Source organism: Cydia pomonella, chromosome 14, assembly GCF_033807575.1.
Source record: "Cydia pomonella isolate Wapato2018A chromosome 14, ilCydPomo1, whole genome shotgun sequence".
NCBI classification, from domain to species: Eukaryota; Metazoa; Arthropoda; class Insecta; order Lepidoptera; family Tortricidae; genus Cydia; species Cydia pomonella.
In genome coordinates, this window is record NC_084716.1 from 19,608,208 (window position 1) to 19,631,528 (window position 23,321).

Below are 23,321 nucleotides of genomic sequence, written 5' to 3' on the forward strand. Positions count from 1 at the left end.
TACATGTCCCACTGCTGGGCACAGGCCTCCTCTCATGTGCGAGAGGGCTCGGGCTATAGTCCCCACGCTAGCCCAATGCGGATTGGGGACTTCACATACCTACACCTTTGAATTTCTTCGCAGATGTATACAGGTTTTCTCACGATGTTTTCCTTCACCGAAAAGCTAGTGGTAAATATCAAATGATATTTTGTACATAAGTTCCGAAAAACTCATTGGTACGAGCCAGGATTTGAACCCGCGACCTCCGGATTGAAAGTCGGACGTCGTATCCACTCGGCCACCACCGCTTACATAATTAGAGTAAAAATATTGTAACTATGTAGTATTTAAGGGTGTTCTCTGATTATAGTCTGTATCTTTAGGTATTTAAAAAAAGGTAAACAAAATCTACCCTCAAATGGCTCCTTAAGGCAGTTGAGGGTAGATGAAAACATTACATGATCAAATAAAGTAGGTTTAAAGTCAGGTCGTTCAGTGACAGATCCAGGCGGTTTTGTATTTGGTTGGTTAACCAATAAATGTTATACCTACCTGAAAATGTACAAATTGTTTGTTTACCTTTTTTTAAATACCTAAAGATACAGACTATAGGTACAGATAGCTGTGCCGGCGTTGATATCGCTGCTGTATTTGTCAATTTCCTTGATAATGAATCCGCCGCATTACTTTTAATCCGTTACATAAGGAGATAAATAAAAATAAACAAATATAAATATTATAAGGACATTATTACACAAATTGACTGAATCTCATAGTAAGCTCAATTATACTTGTATATAATATATAAATAAATACTTAAATACATAGACAACAGCCATGACTCAGAAACAAATTCCGTGCTCAACACCAGGACTTGAACCCGGGACCATCGGCTTCATAGGCAGGGTCACTATCCACTAGGCCAGACCGGTGGTTAAACAAACAAATTGACATATACAGCGCATGAATCTATGCCACAGCGGCATGAATCTAGTATTAAGTATGGATTGGGCATGAGTGGTGGGAGAACTGACAGAACGGGATTTACGGGATAGTCTTATGTATCTTTCAGTAGGTAGGTAGTCATCTTTTTTATTTCCCAATATATAATTTGTGGTGGGTAACAAATAACCCGACCAAATTACGTAGGTTGTCTTTGGTATGTTGTCAGGAAGGTGAAACCGTGTTTTTAATTTTGTCGCATTGCGTATATTCTGTGCCACACGGGCGCACGCGGTATCACATCTATAGGATAGCTACCATCTATGCACAGCGGTTATATCGCAACAGTAATGCAGCTGCAGTTGTCATCCAAACGTCACCATTACACGACGTTGTTGAACTGGAGAGTGACGATGGTGTAGCTCGCGACGACGGTGAGACACGCGGGAACTAGCGCCATGTTGACGTCAATACCGCCAAAGGTTTTCACTTTTATTGGTCGTGATGAAACTATTTGTATTAGCTGTTTTACTGTCCTGAGCTTCTTTTGATCTAAAATTATCAAATTTATTAATGTTACGATAAAGAAGCGTAAATATTATTTTAATAATAAAGTTTTTTTTTAAATTCCTTTAAACTCTATATTGCTAGTTAAACTATTATTGAATAATTTTATTGTTAAGAGAAGTTTAAACGATAAAACGTAAATCTCAATTGAATGCATACTTGCTTCACCGCGTACGAGAATTTGTTTTAAGCAGCGCGTGAGAGCTGTGGCACTGGTTTGTATGTTCTGCGCCGCATGAACCGTTGCACACATTATACTTATGGAAAATAGTATCCCAAGAAATACAGGAAGAGATTTTAAAACTTGTCGGTAGCCATTTATGGTGATATCATATAAAATTACGTCGTAGCTTATCACAATGTAACGTAGTGCGCTGTTACAAAAAATCGAAGAGAGCTGCAACATTTAAGCACATTAGATTAATAGTATTTAATACGATCGTGAAATAATAGAGAGCTTTTCAATCGAGTGCCATGTTTAGGCCACGAAGCTTGCTGAGTTGCCTAAGTAAGGTACGAGATTGGAAAGCTTGATTATGTCACTTTTGTATACAATAATTTTTCTACGAGTCATCTATAATAATACTTGTTTTACGATAAACCTAATAATTAATAACAATTGGTAAGTAGATAAAGATGTAGTACAAAAGACATAAATTCCCGCTCCGCACCCGTTTAGTCTTTTCTATAGGAGCGGTGGCCCGTGATTGGTAATTTTTTTATAGATGAGTGCAGCGTATCGAAATGAATATTATAGTTGAGTTGGAAGCACGAAGCAATTATAGTTTGGTATTTGAAATCTTAATTCAACCATTATAGTAGACTAGTAGAAAAAAAATTATAACACATAAATTAGAACCAACAGTAGAACTTTAGATAGCAAGCTGTAAAATTTCATAAACACTCATTGGAATTAATTCATTAAGTGATCGTGCACTTTGCAAGCTGAGTTTACCTGTATACCAAAAATTTTATTAAATAATTCCGTGCTCTTTTTGACATTTGTGTAATATTGGCGCCATTTCTCTACAATGATCATTTGATCGCTGCCTTCATGATAAAATTTGCTTTTAACAACAGATCTCATAATGCATTGCATTTGTTCAGATAATGTATGAACTGTATAATAAATATAGTTGCATTCAACATGTAAACGGATTATACTTATCACTCTGGCGAGAGTTACTATCATTTGTTCTCCCTTAGGGCGTGGAAAGTAAGTACAGATGGAACAAAAAATAATTACATATGCGCACAATCGAATGAGGCCAATTTTAAAATATGAAGCCAAGCGTTTAAAATATATCTTATCATTTTGAAAATCAACGAGTATGTCATTGGTGTTTAAGCACCTAAGAAATTTAACGTACTTTTTCGAATAGTAACAAGACAGCAAAATAGAAAGTATAGAATCTAACTGAGTGAGACACGTATATACATCTTTGAAATTGTTGAATTGATTGTTAGTAAAAACGATGTATAAACACAAAGATAATTCTATAGAAATTATAGTCACAGCTATCGTTTTTCCTAGTTTGCTGAAGGTGCTAATATTTCTATAGATTCCAAATATGTTTTCTGTTATATTAAGTATTTTAAATGATTTTTGGTTGATATTCATGTTTAATATTGTATGTTAGGTAACTAGTCTCACGTAAAGGCAGGCAGTTATTGGTTGGTGTGTCGTGAGTTATTACCTAGTCCTCAAAAATATCAAAGAACACCATTATTTGCTACTTAATCTTATTAAGTAAATGTTTAATACATAATAAATGCTTGTAGATACTTAACTGTTTTAATACCTGAGACCGAACTTTGCTCGGAAAACATATAAAAAACTCAAAATGGCGCATTTTCCCAGACACAAGACCTAGCTACTCGTAGATCGATTTGTCGCCTCCAAAACCCCCATGTAGCAAATTTCATCGAAATCGTTAGAGCCGTTTCCGAGATCCCGGACTTTAGTCAAAATATGCGGCTTGGCAGTTTCGCTACCGTCAAATGGGCGCAAGGTGAAAAATGTATTAACTATTCATTATTTTTTTATTATACAATAATTTTGTTAGTAACGAAACGGCCAAGTCACATATTTTGAGAAAGGTGTAGAGTTTGTGAAGTTAGGGCTTGTAAAGTTAGAAGCTTGGCTCTACAAGAGATCTGATAACTTTTTGACAGTGCGAGTCTTATTGTTCGTCTTGGCAACATTTGACATGAAATTTTTTTTGGTGAGATTTCACTTCTTTTTTTTAAGTTGCTTAACTTGCTTATGACAGTCTTCCATCCCCTAATTTAAAGGGTTGGGGGTGATTCAAAAAATCTTGAATTACTCATCTGGGGGATCTTTTATACAATCTGTTTTTTACTGATTCCCCATATAAACTTCTACCCCTTTTTCCCCAATGCCCTTTTCCACCCCCTTTTTACCCTTGCAGGATGATTTTGGGGTTAAAAACTATTCTGTACCCTTCCCCATAACAAAATTATTACGAATTAAACTGCGTTACGCGTGTACAACTTTTACACGCGTAACGCCGTTGCCTAGCAACGAATATGCACAACAGAACACCGTACCAAGCTAACTGAAAAATATTATATGTTGATGGTTGAATGCCAAGACGTTGTGTCACAATATGACGTTAAAAAACAATAGAAAGTTGCTTTACATGAAATTCCTTTACATATCATCTCACTCATCGCACTATGTAGTACTTCCGGACCTAATTTGACGTAAGTCATGTTATCATTTCATAGCAAGTTTGAGGAAATACCATTAACCAAAAAATCAGGACCTACCGGAGAACACAGGAATGAACCATATTAAAAATAAAACTGCTAGATAAAATAAAAAGCTCAGAAATAAGAGAAAAACCAAGATCGTAGATGCTCTCGAACATTGCAGGTGCATCACACTTGCCGCGCGCAACGTGTCAATCGCTTGGACCTTTGCACCAGGCACGAACTTTCTGAGGACCTTTCCCTAATTTTGCGCGCCACTGCTATAATGACGTCAGGGCCCAGCACCCTGTTGTCTTAAACGTGAGGGCTATGAAGTAATAGTTTGCCTCAAGGGGAGAATATTTTCCCCACTTTCTTGATTGCCATTCTCTTTGAACTCTCTTTCCTCGAGAATCTTTAATCATAAACGAAAAAAAAATCATATACAAATAATGAATAGAATTAGGCGTTACTCTGCGGAAGTCCATATTAATTAAAATAAAAAATATTACGTTGCTAATCCGCGGAAAGATAACTTACTAGACAATCAGTGCTAACCCGTTATACTTACTTGCGTATTTTTACATGCAATTAATGTTCCCACCCTTCCACCGTAAAAATAAATTACCTTTGCGGTAGGAAGGTGGGAACCTTAATTGCATGTAAAAATACACACTACTACTATTACTACTGCTAGTAGTAGTAGTTTTGTACTTTCGGTGGTGGGTTGTATTGTATATTTATATGCGTATTTATTTTTGCGGTGGAAGGGTGGGAACATTAATTGCATGTAAAAATACGCAAGTAAGTATAACGGGTTAGCACTGATTGACTAGCACGTTATATTTCGCGCATTAGCAAAGTAATATTTTTTGTTTTAATTCATATACAAAGGAAAAAATTACCAAAGCCTCCACTGATATTCCTGTCGCGTACACAGAGGACGCTGGTTCGATTCCATTAACCTTTTAACGCGTGCGTTAATTTATAATGGATTAACAAGCTAAAGAATAAAATACCGCCTATACAGAAGGAAATTGGATTATATAAAATTCAAAATTAGTATTGAAAATTAGTGTATTCATATTTCAATTGTAGTTAATATTAATCCCATTAAAAACATAAATGTGAAATGAGAGCCAAGTTCAATATAAAATTAAGATATGGTGCCGTTGTTGTCTTCGCCTACAAAAGAATTGAGATCTATATGGATGCCAAGTTCTGTGTTCAAAATCCTGAATTTTTAGATACTAGAATATGCAGCGTTCTGAAATGAATTTATATAACAATTTCTTGTTTCTTGATACTACCACAATGTTTGCTGCTTAATAGGAAATATATATTTAATACAATACAATACAAATATACTTTATTGCACACCTCAATACAGAAACAGTACAAATAATACAACACATAAAGAAGAGGTAAACAACAGGCGGTCTTATCGCTAAAAAGCGATCTCTTCCAGACAACCTTTAGGTAGCGGAATTAAAAAAAAAAAATGTTATGTCAGTAGGTGTTCCAGATGCAATAAAAGAAGTCTAAAAAATCTTAAATTTAAATAGACAATTATTTACACAATGCATTTATTTAACTTCCGACGTTATTCAATTTCAAGATTTGACTTGGCTAGTTTTTACGTACAGGCTATATTATATTATATTTGTCTATTTTACTTTTCTCAAATTTGGTTTGTTAGTAAAAACTAGCCAAGTCAAAGCCAATTTCCCAAAAAACGAAACGACAGAAAAATCGATCTAACTGTCAAAATTGCTTAAAAAAAATCACGAGACACGATTGAGAAATGCGACCTGCGAAGGAGAATATCCAGACATACGAAAGCGTTTTTGCCAAAGCTTCGCTAACACTTGGTCAATAATGCAATAACACAAATAGTATAAGTCAAATCTAAATTGTAATATTTTAAACACACATGGATTTAAAAATGCCAGCTTCATTGTTTTTTTATTTATTTAATAAATGTGCATTTGTGTTGCAGAGGTATCTACGTGAATACGTGTAAACTAAACTGATGTTTGTATATAAATCTAATTAAAACTATGAGAAAATAATTATTTACATCATAAACTAGAACTATTAAATATATAAAAGTTAAGCCCCCGGGGTATTACATTTTACATGGAATTACAATTATTACTTTCTTAAGAAATACAGCTAAAATTAAAAATAATAAGTAACTAATCCAGCTCCACTACAGGTTACATCATGCAAATATTAAAATCAGTATAGAAAACTTATAATTTATAATAGCGCGTGTTAAGAAAACAGTTAATTTTAAGCTGTAATGTGGTCCAGTTGAATCATTTTTATTTATTATTGCCTGAGTAACATGCCACCTGCATGCCACATATACGTCCTTGCGTTATAGGACATTGTTGAATTTGAGAGCGTCGTTATACGACGTTGTTGAACTGTAGAGTGACGACGGTGTAGCTCGCGACGACGGTGAGGCACGCGGGAACTAGCGTCATGTTGAAGGCAATTCTACCAAATGTTTTCACTTTTATTGGTCTCAATGAAACTATTCGTACTAGCTGTCTTACTGCTCTTAGCTTAGTTTGATCTGAAATTATCAAAATATTTGTAAATCATACAGATAACTTGATTTTTATTCAGATACTTTACAAATTAAACTAAAATTAGGCCTAAAAAAAACTAACAGAAATAAAGTAAGCTATGTATTAAACTAAACTAAAAATACCTAAAAAGTAAAAGCCTACAAATACAAAACTGGACCCAGGTCTGTGCCGTTCGGTAGGGAGCCCAGAAGGCTGCCAGCGTTGCCGCGCTGAATGGCAGCATTTTGGTTACCCGTTGCATCTATACGTATTATTTTATAAAATTTAATAATTATAAGTAATTTTAATAGCGTAACATATTACTAGTTAATCAACCAATAATTTTATTAAAAAGTGAAGAAAAAAATAAAACGTTACACGGTGAGGTTTCATCACCTGAATGGATGTTGGCTTCGCCATGTACGAGAATTTGTTTTAAACAGCGCGTGAGAGCTGTAGAACTGGTTTGAATCTTTTGCGCCGCAGAAACTGTCGCACACATCATGCAAATAGAAAAAAATATACCAAGTACATAAGGTACAGCTCCTAAAATGTGTTGGTAGCCTCGTACTTTGATACCAAACAAAATGGCAGTGTAGCTTATCACAATATAACGGATTGCGATGATACAAAAACTCGAAGTGAGCTGCAATATTTAAAACTTATTAAATTAAATACCAATATGAACCAACAGTAAGCACCACTGAGAGGGAGTAAAACTGTACCTGTGTACCATAAATTTTATTAAATAATTCCGTGCTTTCTTTGACATTTGTGTAGTATTGGCGCCATTTCTCTACATTAATCATTTGATCGCTGTCTCCATGATAAAATAATTTGCTTCTAACAACAGATCTCGTAATGCATTGCAGTTGTTCAGATAAAGTATGAAATGTATAGTAAATACAGTTGCATTCAACATGTAAACGCATTATACTTAGCACTCGGGCGAGAGTTAATATTCTTTCTTCTCCTTTGCGGTATTGAATGTAAACATTGAAAACTTCAGTGATGATTAACATTAAACAAAAAAAAGTTAAATATGCGCACAATCGAAATAGGCCAATTTTAAAATATGAAGCCAAGCGTTTAAAATATATCTCGTCCTTTTGGAAATCAACCAGTATGTCATTTGCCTTTAAACACCTAAGCAATTTAACGTATGATTTTGAATAATAACAAGACGACAAAATAGAAAGTATAGAATTTAACTGAGCGAGACACGTATATAAATATTTAAAATGGTTGAATTTAGTAAAAACTATATACAAACACAACGATAATTCAATAGAAATTACAGTTACAGCTATCGTTTTTCCTAGTTTGCTAAACGTGCTAATATTTCTATAGATGCCAAATACGTTTTCTGTTAAATTAAGTATTTTAAATGATTTTTGCTTGATATTCATTTTCAATATTTTATGTTTCTCGCGCTTCGACAAGCAAATATGTAAAATATCTGGTGATGTGTGTTGTTACATTGTCTCCAGAATTTTTTATAAGAACATGCCACTTAACCTTCATCAATCTCTCAGTAAGTAAACGTTTAAATAATAGGTAAATATTAATGTGAGTACTTAGCTATTTGTTTATTCATGTCATTAGTGAAGTGCACGGGGTACGAAATGAACCTTCGATTAATATTGAGGCAATAGTTTAATGCGGTTATTTTTCTTTTTTTTCATATTTATGTAAAAAAACTTTTACATTACACACAATATAAATGTTCTGAGATCACATAAAACTGACCGGTATCGTATCGCAATGCCATGTAATATACAAATACTGTAAAATCAATCAATATTCACGAGTCTAGGTTTTATTACATTATTACTATTAATATATGACTCGTTTTAACAATAAATAGTTATTATTTTTAATTAATTACCTAATCGTTTATTACTTTGAAACCTTCGAAACCTTTATCCACTGCCATCATATATTCTATTACTAATGTTAATCTTTCTTATGCCTTGTCCCGTGTCCGTACGTCCGTTCGTCCGTCTGTCACCAGGCTGTATCTCATGAACCGTGATAGTTAGCCAGTTGAAATTTCTACAGATTATGTATTTTTGTTTCCGCTATAACAACAAATACTAAACACAGAATAAAATAAATATTTCTTTCCAATTTCGAGGTTCTTATCCAATCACCAAAGTTAAGCAACGTCGGGCGGGGTCAGTACTTGGATGGGTGACCGTTTTTATAGAGAATGGTACGGAACCCTTCCTGTGCGAGTCCGGCTCGCACTTGGCCAGTTTTTTCACAAGGGAATACGAAGAGTAAATTACATGATAAGAGAAGATAAAATATGACCGCGGCCGGAAAAAACGTCCCACTTTGTCGCTTGCCATAAGGACGAGATTTGCTTGTATACAAATAACCTGACAAGACGTTTTGCCGGCCGCGGTCACAAATTGTTCCGTTTAAGATAAATGTAACCAGATTTGTACAATAGTTATTTGTTTTACAAGGGGGCAAAGTTGTTGTTTAACCGCTCGTGCTAATATTGATACCCGAGCAAGCGAAAGATTCCAAAATTGAACCACGAACGTAGCGAGTGGTTCGAGAAGTGAAATCTTGAGCGTTGCGAGGGTTTCAAGGCACGAGGGTTAAACAAACTTTGCCTCCGAGTGAAACACAACATTTTTCACCACACCAACGCGAGGAAAATAATAACTATGAAATAGCAAAAAAACAAACCAAATCAAATCCAAATGAACGTAATTCAATATTTATCATCCAAAATCATCATTTGAAAGTCAATTCTACCAGCTAACATAAGGAAACGACTCAAAATTTGCATCTGATTACTTTGTCCCACATGTGGATAAAATGCAACTTTCTCATTAGTTTTTGAACAATGAAGAGGGCCTTTACCAGTTGGTGTGGTGAAAATACTTTGGTTAAAAATATCATGTTTTTTAAAGAAATACTATGACTTTTACGGCTGACCACATATTAAAAGTAAAGCAATAATTATCAATGGGCCTGACAATGCCGATATAAAATTGCGTGATTTGCAACTTTAAGGGTATAAGGCCTGTACCGAAAAATAAACTGTAAATTTCAAGCCGCTGCAATTTTGTTTCTAAGCAAGATGACTACGGCATTCTTACCGCGATAAAAGTCTTATTATTATATTATATATTTGAGGTATCTACAAGTACTTTAGTGAAACAACCGGATCTGATAGATGCTCGTTTATTACTGGTTTTTGTACATTACAAGTAGCCGCGCCTGTGTGCGCGCGGACGCACACATGCAAATACACCACATTTCTCCACCGTTAATTGTAAGACCTGCCAATAGAATAAACAATACATGAGTACTTAACACTACATAAGGTGTATAATAACTAACACACACATAACTAAACCACATAATAACATTAACATTTGTAACTAATATTTTTATCTCTAGGCCTTAAATTCGGTCTAGTAATTGTCGGAAGCGGCGGCGGCAACCGTGCGTCGGCGGGCGCGGGCGCCACCTCCGCGGCAGGTGCGACCGCGGCCTCCGCGGCCTCCGGAACCACCGCGGCCGGCGCGCGCGACCCCTCACGCTCCTCTACTTCCTCCTCCTCCCCGGAAAGCCCGGTATCGTACTCATCGCTCACTACGTCACGCGGCTGAACATCCGCCTGTAGGGGACTGTCAGCCCGGAGGGAGGATGGCGGAGGGTTCACGCACGCCGCCGGGGGCGCGGAACCAGCCGGAGCTGGCGGCGGCTCGAGCGGTGGCGACCACGAGTCCTCGTCAGCCCCGGCATCCTCGGTTTCATTAATAACGTCAAATTCACCACCTGTATACATAAGCATTTGATCTACGTGGCGTCTACATACAGTATTTTTAGATTTTTTAGTATGCACATAAATCAAAAACATTCGGTTACCAATTTTATTTTGAATAGTGCCTAAAACCCAGATCTCTTTTTTTTCAGTAAACCATTTAACCCATACTTGATCCCCGATATTGAATTTTCTACAATTGTCTATAACACATTTGTCAATATTGTCTTTAGTTTTATTAACATCTGGTATCACAAGATCTAGCCGTGATCTTAAATTACGGCCCATCATCAAACTCGCTGGAGTTTGGCCCGTAGAACAATGGGGAGTATTACGGTACTCGAATAATAAGCCCATTAGTTTATCCTCAACTTTTGACTTATCTGTTTTATCTATACATTTAATCATCTTTTTACATGTTTTCACAGAATTTTCGGCCTGACCATTGCTGGCCGCGTGATAAACTGGAGAAGTGACGTAACGAATGCCATTCATTGCACAAAAAGAATTAAATTCGGCCGAATTAATTTTAATATCATTGTCGGATACAATGACATTCGGTACGCCAAATCTGGAAAATATTTCCTTAAGTTTACATATCAGCGCTCGAGTAGTAGTACCTTTGTCCATCAAAAGACACTCTAACCATTTGCTATATGCGTCAATGACAATTAGGTACACTTTCTGATGAATAGACATGTAATCGATATGTACCCGGTACCAGGCAGACGGAGGACGCGGCCAAGGCGCGGGAGCGGCGCGGGGAGGGGCGGCGCGCACGGCCACGCAGGCGGCGCATGAGCCGATCCAGCGCTCGATATCGCCATCAATGTTAGGCCACCACATCTTACCGCGCGCGATGCTTTTCGTCTTGACAATACCTAAATGTCCGGTGTGTAATTCACGTAACAGCTGATCTCGAAATATTGTCGGAATAACCACCCTGTGACCACGGAAAAGAATACCATGATCTATTTGTAAGTCGGCTTTGCATCTAAAATAAGGTACAATAGATGCACAGCTTATCTTTCGCGGCCAACCGAGACTCATATACCTAAAAACTTTTTTTAGTGTAGGGTCATTTCCGGTAGCTTGTCTTATTTTATCAGCTGTCACGGGAGTCACACTGTCGTCTAAAAAGTTTAAATAAGACACGTCATCGTAATCTTCGTTATGCTCATCATTGTTCATGTTAGGCAACGGCGCACGAGAAAAATAATCAGCTACGAGATTATTCGCACTGCTTATATACTGACCCTTATAATTATACGCTGATAAAATAATTGCATATCGCTGTAGCCGGGAAGCGGTCATGACAGGAATGCCGCTATTTTTGCCGAAAATGGACAACAAAGGCCTATGGTCGGTTTTTAAAATGAACGGATCTTGCCTGCCATATAGATACTGGTGGAACTTTTTAACACCAAAAATGATGGCCGCGGCTTCTTTCATTTCATTTCATTTCATTTATTAATTGCATTCCATGGTACATACAGATGTTATGTTAAATTAAAGTTTCTGAAGTTGACTGTAGTTCCTCTCGCTAGCATTGAGCGAGCGCGAGGCGAACGCGAGTGGGAGCTCGGCACCGGTTGCCGGGTCGCGTTGTGCCAGAAGGGCACCTAACCCCCCAGGTCCTGCATCCACACTGAGCACTGGCTGAGCCTCCGGGTCAAAATGAGCCAACACGCGCTCAGAGCCTAACTCCCTTTTGACTGCCTGAAACGCCTCCTCCTGTGAACGTCCCCACTCCCATTTTGCCTCCGCGCGCAGTAGTTCGTGTAACGGACTTAACATGTTCGATGCGTTCGGAATGAAACTACGGTAATAATTTACGAGTCCTAAAAAACTCTTTACCTCCGTTACATTAGTCGGCCTTGGTGCCTTATGAATAGCTTCCACCTTTTTTTGAGACGTTCGTAAGCCGTTTTTATTAATAACGTAGCCTAAATAAGTTACACTACTACCTAAGAAAACACATTTCTCTTTCTGTAACTTTAAACCTGCATCACTAAACCTAGTCAAAACCTCTCGCAATCGCGCCAAATGAATCTCGTTCGTCGGTCCCGTCACACACACGTCGTCCAACCAACAGCTGACTCCGTCAATACCTACCAACAGTGACTCCATAGCGCGTTGAAAAATAGCCGGGCCGTTGGCGAGACCATAAACTAGCCTAGTATATTTGTAAAGACCTTTTGTAGTGCTAATGGTCGTAAGCGCCTGAGAGCTATCAGACAAAACGAACTGATTGTACGCGTTGCTAAGGTCTAGTTTCGTGTAACTTTCACCACCGCCTAGTTTAGCAAACACCTCCTCTATACGCGGCATCGGATACTTATCGATAACCATGTCTTTATTTAACGTGACAGAGAAATCGCCTGCAATTTTGACCTTGCCATTTTCCTTCAAAACAGGCACAATAGGCGTTGCGTATTCAGAAAAATTAACCGGTACGAGTATACCTAAATCTACCAGCCGGTCGATTTCTTCCTCTACCCGTTTTTTTAGAGCAAACGGAACTGACCGCGGTTTGAAAAACTTAGGTTTAACGTTCTCTTTCAATTGCAAGTGTACTTTGAACTTATTAAATTTGCCCAACCCTTCTTCGAATAAACTCCTAAACTGTTCTAATAACCTTGTTACCTCACTCGAGCTCTGATTAATTTTTACATCTGTAACAAATTTGTTATCTACAGTGAATGACAAATTAAACTTCGCCATAAAATCACGGCCCAATAATGGCGGGCCGCCGTTTTCTATAACATAAATTTTCAAAAATCGGTCTTTTAACATAAACTTTACTTTCGCAACGAAAAAACCTATTGGCGTTATTTTATGATAATTGTATAGACACATTTTTAAATCACTTTTATATAATGATACATTAGGGAATATTTTCCTGTATAATTTATCGTTAATAATGGTAGCACCGGAGCCCGAGTCCAGTTCCATGTTCAATTCAAGGTTATTAATAGATACATTAAGTAATATTGGTTTATAATTAACGTACCTTAAACTTAGAAGTTTACACTCCTTGCAATTATCGCAGTCCCCACCTTCTACCGAGAACTCTGTCGCTTCAACATTGTTCACACGACTCTTGGACTGCTTCTTGGAAGTACACACTTTCTTGAGGTGTCCCTTTTCACCACACAGCTGGCACCGGTAGGACTTATATCGGCACCTACTCTCGTCGTGGCTCCTCATACCGCACACCGAGCAGGTCCTCGCCTCGGGGTCCCGGCGGCCGGCGGACGGCTGCGCGCCCGCCCGGTACACCGGCTCCTGCTTCACGGCCACGGCCACTGCATCGGCGCGTGCCTTCTGCGCGCACTCCGTCTGCTGTGCCAGCTCCATCGCCTTCGCCAGCGTGAGCGTGGTGGCGTCCTGCTCGAAGAGTCGCTCGCGCTCCTTGCCGGCGCGTAGCCCCAGCACGAACTTGTCCCGCAGCAGCATGTCCAGCGAGTTTCCAAACTCGCAGTGTACGGCGAGTCCTCTGATTCTAGCCGCCCACTTCTCGACACTCTCCCCCACGTCACGCATAGCCTCGTAGAATTTGGTCTTATCAGCGAAGGTACACCTCTTCGGAGTAAAATGACCGTCGAGCACCCTTAACAACTCGTCGTACCCGACCTCTTCTACCTTACTCGGGTACACAAGGTTCTTCAACAGCCGGTATGTATCGTCATGCAGATGTGTCAGTAGCACTGCCTGTCTCATATCATCTTTAATTTGGTTTAAAACAATGAACTGCTTCAAACGACTACTGAAAATTTCCCATTCTTGGGTGTTATGGTCAAAATGACTTAAATTTCCGATAAAAGTAGTAGCCATTATAAATAACAATTATTTTAAATACACACGCGGGTAAGTCACGGATCGTCGCCAGTGAGGTATCTACAAGTACTTTAGTGAAACAACCGGATCTGATAGATGCTCGTTTATTACTGGTTTTTGTACATTACAAGTAGCCGCGCCTGTGTGCGCGCGGACGCACACATGCAAATACACCACATTATTCCAATAATATAAATAATTCCGGTTTTACGCTGTTCGACTTTACACCGGTAAATAGAAGAGATCACTGAAAAGCGGTATTTTCCAAATAGCAAGAAAATTTTCAACATCTTACATGCCTGATTTCGAAACACTTAAAATTACCTCGAGGGTTTCGTGCGTTTCATAATAAATAACTAATTTAGTATGTTCTCTCTTGAACCGAGGCCTCGAAGCGGCAGATCTCTAGGACCAAGTGACCAAGTGATAACTAGGCCCATCACAAAAATTGCAAATAGAATTTGTGAAAACGAAGCATACCTGTCATAATTATAGTTAAAACTGGGGTAGATATGCGACCAAAGTGCAACGAACTACGATGAAAGTCAGTTCAGTACCCCTAGTGTAAATTTGATCGACATCATAACGTGACGAACGCGTTTGCGTTTAGTCTCATTTTGTATAGGATTTTGAGTTTCCAAAACGTCCCGCTTGGCGCGCTCTTTCTAAATCCAATACAAAATGAGACTAAACGCAAACGCGTACGTCACGTTTCGAAATCGAATTTATTTACACTAGGGGTACAGTTCTTTGTATGAAGGTTAGGATAACTAGAGTTAAAGAAAATGTGTGTTACTTAATTCTAGGTGTATCATGTTCGTAATTAAGTAATGAGTTTTGGAACGCACTACGATCACGTGACGGACGCTAGAAAAAGACGAGTGACAGAATACACCGAGTTCTCAATCAATCATGATATTGTTTTATTTAATAATCACAATATTGTATTTGTCTAACATTATACATGGCGCAGTCGCAGTCTCCATCAATCATGTCAATGTTTAACATACCTGAAAAACTAAACGTATCCGGAAATCTGTCAGAGAATTGGAGAACATTTGATCAAAACTTTAAAATATACTTGGTGGCGTCCGGTTTAGATAAAAGTGAAGATGCTAGGAAGGTGGCGATACTTTTAAATGTCATCGGGGAGGATGGCATTAAAATTTTCAATAATTTCGCGTTGACGGAAGATGAGAAAAACAATTTCGAAAATGTCATGAAAAAATTCCAAGAATACTGCGAGCCTAAAAAAATGTGCTTCATTCAAGGTTCCTTTTTTACACCAGAAAGCAGGAGGAAAGTGAACAATTTGACAGCTTCCTAACTGACGTAAAGAGGCTAGTTAAAAGTTGTAAATTTGAAGCGGAAGATGAAGCTGTTCGCGATCGACTCGTACTAGGTACCAATGATTTGAATACGCAGAAGAAAATAGTAATAGAAGGCGATGCGGATCTGGACACGGTAATCACAAAGTTGCGACTTGCTGAATTAGGACGTCAACAAGCTGCAGAGGTCCAGGGCAAAGTCAAGGTTGACAAGGTGGTTGACAGAAGATCCAACAGCAAACCAGTTCAAAATAATATGGTACTAAAATGCAAATGGTGTGGAGAGCAACATGAGCGTAAACTCGAAATGTGTCCGGCTCGAGGCAAATTATGTACAAAGTGCAATCGGTACAATCATTATGCAACAGTGTGCCGCAGCCGATATGTAAAAGTTATTGCAGACAGTAGCCTGCAAAATCAGGAAGATAGTGATGGTGAATTTTATTGTGGCAGTGTTCAGAAGGTACGTTCTAAAGAATGGACACAAACATTATTAATAGAAGACACCAAGAGTGTCAAGTTCAAGCTAGATTCTGGTTCCGATGTTAACTTGATTCCGTTGGGTATTTATCAAACTATTAAACAAAGAAAAAACCTGAAGTTGGAAACTTCTAAATGTAACCTTTATGCTTACAACAATACAGGAATAAAAGTATATGGCTCCATATTGTTGGAAGTCAAATTAATAAGTAAATGCTATTTTATAGAATTTATTGTGACAGATTCAGAATTTCAACCAACCCTTGGCAGAGATGCTTGTTCAATGCTAGGTTTAGTTGAAAGAAAATACATTAATAAAATTGACCTATTGGAAAATGATATTGTTACAGATGATCCAAGGAAATTGAATTAGTTTCAAAGTACCAAAATGTATTTACTGGACCAGGGAGATTTCCAGCTGAATGTCAAATACTACTGAAAGAAGGGTCTGTACCGATCTCAAAACCACCTCATCGTATTCCTCTAAAATTAAAAGAAAAACTTAAGTCTGAACTTGAACGATTGTGTCAAAAAGGTGTCATTTCAAAGACAGATGAAGCCACAGAATGGGTCAATAGAATTGTGATAGTTGAGAAAGACCAAAATGCAATCCGTGTGTGCTTAGACCCTAGGGTTCTAAATAAGTGTATTCTTAAGAAATATTATGAAATACCAACTATAAATGACCTTAAATCTAAAATATCTGAGGCAAAATATTTCTCGGTCCTAGACTTAAAAGAGTCTTTTTGGCAAATTGGTCTTTCTGAATCTAGTAAAAAGCTTTGTACATTCTCAACAGTCTTTGGCACATACAATTTTAATGTTTTACCATTCGGATTAGACATTTCAGCTGAAATTTTTCAAGAAAACTGTGAAAATTGTTTCAAAAACATTGAAAATACATTTATTTACATTGATGATTTTTTAATATATGGAAAAACAAAAGAGGAACATGATGTGGCTTTAGAAAAAGTCTTAAGGAGGGCACAAGAATTAAATATTAAATTTAATCTTAAAAAATTTCAGTATCTCCCTGAAATAGTAAAGTATTTTGGGCATGAGATAATTAATGGTTGTTTGATGCCTGATAAAAATAAGGTTAAAGCTATAATGGATTATGACTCACCCTCTGATAAACAAAGTTTACAAAGGTTTCTGGGCATGGTAAATTATATGAGAGATTACATCCCAAGATTGTCCGAATTAACAAGCCCGCTAAGAGAACTTTTAAAAAAAGATGTTATGTTTCAGTGGGGAGTGACTCATGAAAAGTGTATTGAACAAATTAAAAATATTCTTGTTAGTCCACCTGTTTTAAGAAATTTTGATCCCAAGCAACCTTTAACTATCCAAACAGATAGTTCAAAAAATGCAATAGGCTGTGTTTTAATGCAATTTAAACAACCAGTTGCATTTGCATCTAAAAGCCTAAGTAAAACTGAATGTGAATATGGTCAAATAGACAAGGAATTTTTAGCCATTTTATTTGCTTGTAAAAAATTTCATTATTATATATATGGTAGGCATACTGTAGTACAAACTGATCACCAACCATTAGTTGCATTAATGAAAAAAGAAATTTATTCCATTGAATCTCAAAGATTACGAAAAATTAGATTAAAACTAAATATATATGATATCGATGTCCGCTATGTTAAGGGTTCACAGATGTTGATTGCAGATGCTATAAGTAGAGCATCTTCAAAAGCTGATGCTAGTACACTTGAACAATCTTTGGACCGCGTTGTTCATACTGTGAATGTAAGTGATAGTTTTCTGATAGAGATTACAGAAGCCACATGTAAAGATGCAGCACTATCCCAACTGATAGAATACTATAATAATGGCTGGCCTACAAATATTGATAAAGTTACAGATCTTGTCAAACCTTACTGGAAATTAAAAAATAACATTGTAGTTGAAAATAATATTGTATATTTAGATCATAGGATTATAGTTCCCTCATCTCTTGTAAAAACTGTTTTGGAAAGAGTACATTCTTCACATTTTGGTATCACAAAAACACTGGGTAGAGCCAAGTCACTTTTCTTTTGGCTAAACATGAAAAGCAATATCATTGATACTATAAGTAAATGTCATTTATGTGAAAAATATAGTGCTAAAAAAGTAAAGGAATCCTTATTATTAGATGAAACTACGCCGTCACTCCCATATCATAAAGTGGGTTGTGATTTTCTAAATTATGGTAATGAAAACTATCTAGTAGTGGCTGACTACTATACTAAGTGGTTTGATCTAATTAAAGTTAATTCCATGACTGCTACAACAGTTATAAATATATTAAAAACCTTATTTGCTACTCATGGTATACCAAGCATTCTCAGAGCTGACAACATGCCATTCAACTCTATTGAATTTAAAAACTTTGCAAAACTGTATAAATTCTCTGTTGTTACATCTAGCCCGCTGTATCCTAAATCGAATGGCTTTGTTGAAAAATATGTTGGTATAGCAAAAACTATGTAAAAAAAATGCAAGGATGAGAATTTAGATATACATCTTGTTATCTTAGAATATAGAAATAGCCCAGTGATAGGTTCACCATATTCTCCATCACAATTGTTGTTTAGTCGTTTTACTAAGTCTACACTGCCAATACACAACAAATTGCTTGCACCAAAAGTAGTCACTGATTTTGATAAGTATCAAGAAAAAAGAAACATTATAAATAAAACCAATTATGATAAGACTGCTAGACATTATAATTATAATCTAGAAAAAGGGCAAGATGTTGTGTATCGCAGAGAAAATGTATGGTTGCCAGCCAAAATAGTGGGCCTTCACAGTTCGCCCAGGTCTTATTTGATCCAAGATGATCAGGGTTCTATATTAAGAAGGAACTCTCTTCGCAATTGAAGCCATCAGCAACTTCCAAGATCCCATCAGATGATTATGTTAGGTCGCCTAGACGATGTGTTATACCTTTAGAGGATGGGGATTCGGAGTTGCCTATGGGTTCGGAGCAGGTTATGGAACCTGGATGTTCGGCTAATTGTGAAGGAAGACCTAAACGTATTATTAACCCTCCAGCTTATCTTAAAGACTATGAGACAGACTTACCACATAAGGGGGAAGATGTATCATGTTCGTAGTTAAGTAATGAGTTTTGGAACGCACTACGATCACGTGACGGACGCTAGAAAAAGACGAGTGAGAGAATACACCGAGTTCTCAATCAATCATGATATTGTTTTATTTAATAATCACAATATTGTATTTGTCTAACATTATACACTAGGCCAAGTCGAAAATCATACAATGTCCTTCGTACAAAAATCGCATTAATTTAATTTATTTATTTCAAAAGACAACAATGGTCCATAATGGTTAGTAACATTTAAAGTTTAAAACTAAGTGTTAGTAGAACAAATACAAAAAGAAAAGCGAAAAGTACAGCAACAATAACAAACAATCACCTGGTAGCGGTCATGATACCCTCAAAATGTCGCACAACAGGTGAGTCGTATCGGCCCGCTACCGTAGCCAGGATGGGGTTGGAGCTGGCCCGCACTCTGCAGAGCAACGAGGAAATCCTCTTCCGTATTATGGCATAGTAGTCATCTGTGCGAGCTTGTGCAAACATGCCCGATGCGCTGCAGAAACGGGGCAGCCCCAACAACATCCTGAAACCATTATTGTATTGGACAGCATTTTGTAGTTGACATAGATTACAGTAAAAGCTCTAAACGTCCTGGGGGCCGATTTTTGAATTTCGCGTGCTCAATTTCGTGTAATTCCCTTCAATTTATCTCCACTACTAGGCATTTATATTCTACTAATATTGGGACCGTGCGAAGTGCATGATGGGCGTAAGTAAAGCGACCCCAGCGCATAAGGTGGTAAAAAGTAGAACTAACTGCGGATAGCGTCTTTAACATTTCGTACAAGTTATATGGCTCGAAATGAAACTTTAATTTAAGATTACTCCTGAAATATTCATTTAAATTGTATGGTGTAAGGGACCATTGTAATCTGTATGAAATGCTTAATATAACTAACTATTTAATTTGATAATTATTAATACTGTATCCGTGTAAATAGCTTTGCAAATGCCACATATTACGTGATCTTTTTCTAGAAGTTAAGAATGGATATAGTAAATTATCCTTAAAAGATAGGAATTCAACATCGCGGACTTTTTTGTAGACCCATGAAAGGGAGACAACCCCACCATACATTGTGTTGTTATAGCTCAAACGGATTAGGCAGCGTTTTCGATTAAAGCTCCTAGCCAGCGTGTATTTTTTCAACAACATCGTTATATATCAACCAATTTTACACAAAACCGCAAATTTTGAAAAAATAAACGGACAGACAGACGGACATGACGAATCTATAAGGGTTCCGTTTTTTGCCATTTGGCTACAGAACCCTAAAAAGGAAATCCCATAAACCTAGTTTTTCATTGTGGCAATAACATACTAAAAAAAAACATGAAGAATGGGAAATATTTAGAAGCGGAAAAACGTTTTCTCTTTTTATATGGAAAATCACATGGTATACTTCCCTCTCAAAGAAACATAATATATTATCTTAAAAAATCGGCCAAGTGCGAGTCGGACTCGCACAGGAAGGGTTCCGTACCATTATCTATAAAAACGGTCACCCATCCAAGTACTGACCCCGCCCGACGTTGTTTAACTTCGGTGATTGGATGAGGACCTCGAGGTCCTCGAGATTGGAAAAATATTTATTTTATTCTGTTTTTAGTATTTGTTATTATAGCGGCAACAGAAATACATAATCTGTAGAGATTTCAACTGGCTAACTTTCACAGTTCATGAAATACAGCCTGGTGACAAACGGACGGACTTTCAGTAATAGGGTCCCGTTTGACTCTTTAGGTACGGAACCCTAAAAAGAAGTGTGTTTACTTTCACTATGGTACTTTTTATATTTTGCCAATGTTTAAAGAAAGATTTATGGTCGTTTTACGCTCTTTCACTGAAAATTAAGGTAAAAACTGATTTTTAAAGGCAGTTCCGTAAGTAGGTACCGAATATACCGGGAAATCTAAATTGTAAAAACCGCGAAATCCCGGTTATTTTAAACAGTACCAGTACTGCAATCCCTAGTGTCAATACCACCAAAAGCTTTTACATTGATTGGTCACGTTGTAACCATTTGCAAAAGTTGTTTTACTATCCTTTACTATCTTAGCTTCTTTGCATCTGAAATGATTAAAATGTTTATTGTGTGAGTAAAAAAAATTGTTTGCTTGTTCTAGTATAGTCGTTAGATTTATAGCTGGCCCTCAACGGCTTATCCATTATCTATTATTAACTAAAACGGCGCGTACCACAGCACTACCTGCTGAAAAAAGGGTCGTATAATTCTAATTGGCACTTGAGCGCGGGCTAGTCTAACGCTCAACAAGCCAGTGTAGGTGTGCTCTCCGATAACGTGCCTTTGTTACGCATATCGAGGACACATTTTAGGCTGGTTCGGTAGCGTTCGACTCGCCGGCACTCAGTAACCGTATAGGGACCACACAAGAACTCGCAAATTATTTTTTCATTTGTTCATTTTGAATCTTATTTCAATTACCATAGGAGTTGTAATTAAAGTGACCGGGCCCTTTTTTTTGCAAGTAGTGGAACACGCCGTTTTAGTTAACAATGGACAAAGGATATCATCATTTTGAGCGGTTTTTCTCGAATATACCGGTAGAAACAACAAAGTCTCTTAATTCATCGCCAGACGTCGCTGAAGAAATTTTGAAGACAAATGTGGCGGAATGTACAGAAATTTTCAAATTTTCGTATGTCACTCCGAACATAGTTCTTAAGACTTTTAGGTCATTAAATATAAAGAAAACAGAAGACCTATGGGGTCTGTCAGTCAAAGTATTACATTCCATTATTGAATCGATTGCACCATACTTAGCTGAGATTTTCAACAGATGCATTGATGCTGGAATTTTTCCAGATATTATGAAACATAGCAAAATTATCCCGTTGTTTAAATCAGGAACAAGAACCGACTCCACAAACTTTAGACCTATTTCAATACTACCGGCATTAAGCAAAGTGTTCGAGAAACTTATTCTAAATCAACTATCGTCACATTTCAACAGAAATAAACTGCTTGATAGCAATCAATTTGGTTTTACCAGAGGTCGATCAACTACTGACGCCGGTGTGGTACTTCTAAAACACATCTTTGACGCTTGGGAAAAAGCTCAAGATGCTATTGGAATTTTCTGTGATCTGTCGAAGGCATTTGATTGCGTTGATCACGAAAATTTAAAGAGAAAATTAAGCCACTATGGGATAAAAGCTAGTGCCCTTGACCTTGTCTCATCGTACCTTTCGAATAGAACTCAGCGAGTAGTTATTAATGGAACTCAATCGGCTGGGTCCCCGGTAGCCCTCGGAGTGCCGCAAGGTTCAATTCTTGGCCCCTTCCTGTTTTTGGTATACATCAATGACCTACCAAAAGTTGTGCAAGAAAGACATGATATAGTGTTGTTTGCAGATGACACTTCCCTTATATTTAAAGTGAACAGAAAGGAAAATAGATTCGAGAGCATTAATGACGCGCTATCTACCGTATTAAACTGGTTTACGGCAAACAATTTGCTTTTGAACGCAAAGAAAACCAAATGCATCAAATTTACGCTACCTAACGTCAAGCAGGTAAATAACAGCAAGATTAAAATAAAAGGTGATACGCTGGAATTTGAAGATCGAACTGTTTTCCTGGGAGTCACTTTAGACTCAAAACTGCAATGGCATGCACATATAGCCACTTTAGCCGGCAAACTTAGTTCAGCAGCCTATGCAGTGAGGAGAATCAGACAGCTAACAAACGTAGAGACGGCCAGGCTGGTTTACTTTAGTTACTTCCATAGTGTTATGTCGTATGGAATTCTGTTGTGGGGAAAAGCGGCAGACATTCAGACAATATTTGTACTGCAAAAGCGAGCTGTACGTTCCATCTATGGACTGGGCGCTCGAGTATCCCTAAGAGAGAAATTTAAAGATGCAAGCATTCTTACCGTTGCATCTCAATACATACTTGAGAATATTATGTATGTTCGGAAAAACATTAACGAATTCAAGCTTAACAGTGATA

The 23,321-nt window shown here is 37.4% G+C and overlaps 2 protein-coding genes across 3 annotated transcripts; both read right to left on the reverse strand.

Moving 5' to 3' along the window:
• Nucleotides 1–694: 694 nt before the first annotated feature.
• On the reverse strand, nt 695–8,883 carry LOC133525298 (uncharacterized). The gene is made up of 2 exons (XM_061861585.1): nt 7,519–8,883; nt 695–1,476 (listed from the first exon to the last, which is right to left on the reverse strand). The coding sequence occupies exons 1-2, from the start codon at nt 8,192–8,194 to the stop codon at nt 1,307–1,309; spliced, it is 846 nt and encodes a 281-aa protein (XP_061717569.1). The 5' UTR covers nt 8,195–8,883; the 3' UTR covers nt 695–1,306.
• Nucleotides 8,884–9,975: 1,092 nt separating this feature from the next.
• LOC133525125 (uncharacterized protein K02A2.6-like) lies at nt 9,976–14,595 on the reverse strand. Of its 2 annotated transcripts, none has more exons than XM_061861378.1 (2): nt 13,589–14,595; nt 9,976–10,087 (listed from the first exon to the last, which is right to left on the reverse strand). In XM_061861378.1, the coding sequence occupies exons 1-2, from the start codon at nt 14,410–14,412 to the stop codon at nt 10,075–10,077; spliced, it is 837 nt and encodes a 278-aa protein (XP_061717362.1). In that variant the 5' UTR covers nt 14,413–14,595; the 3' UTR covers nt 9,976–10,074. The 2 variants fall into 2 exon arrangements, with proteins under 2 accessions (XP_061717362.1, XP_061717363.1); XM_061861379.1 differs by lacking the exon at nt 13,589–14,595 and adding an exon at nt 11,290–12,015.
• Nucleotides 14,596–23,321: the final 8,726 nt, after the last annotated feature.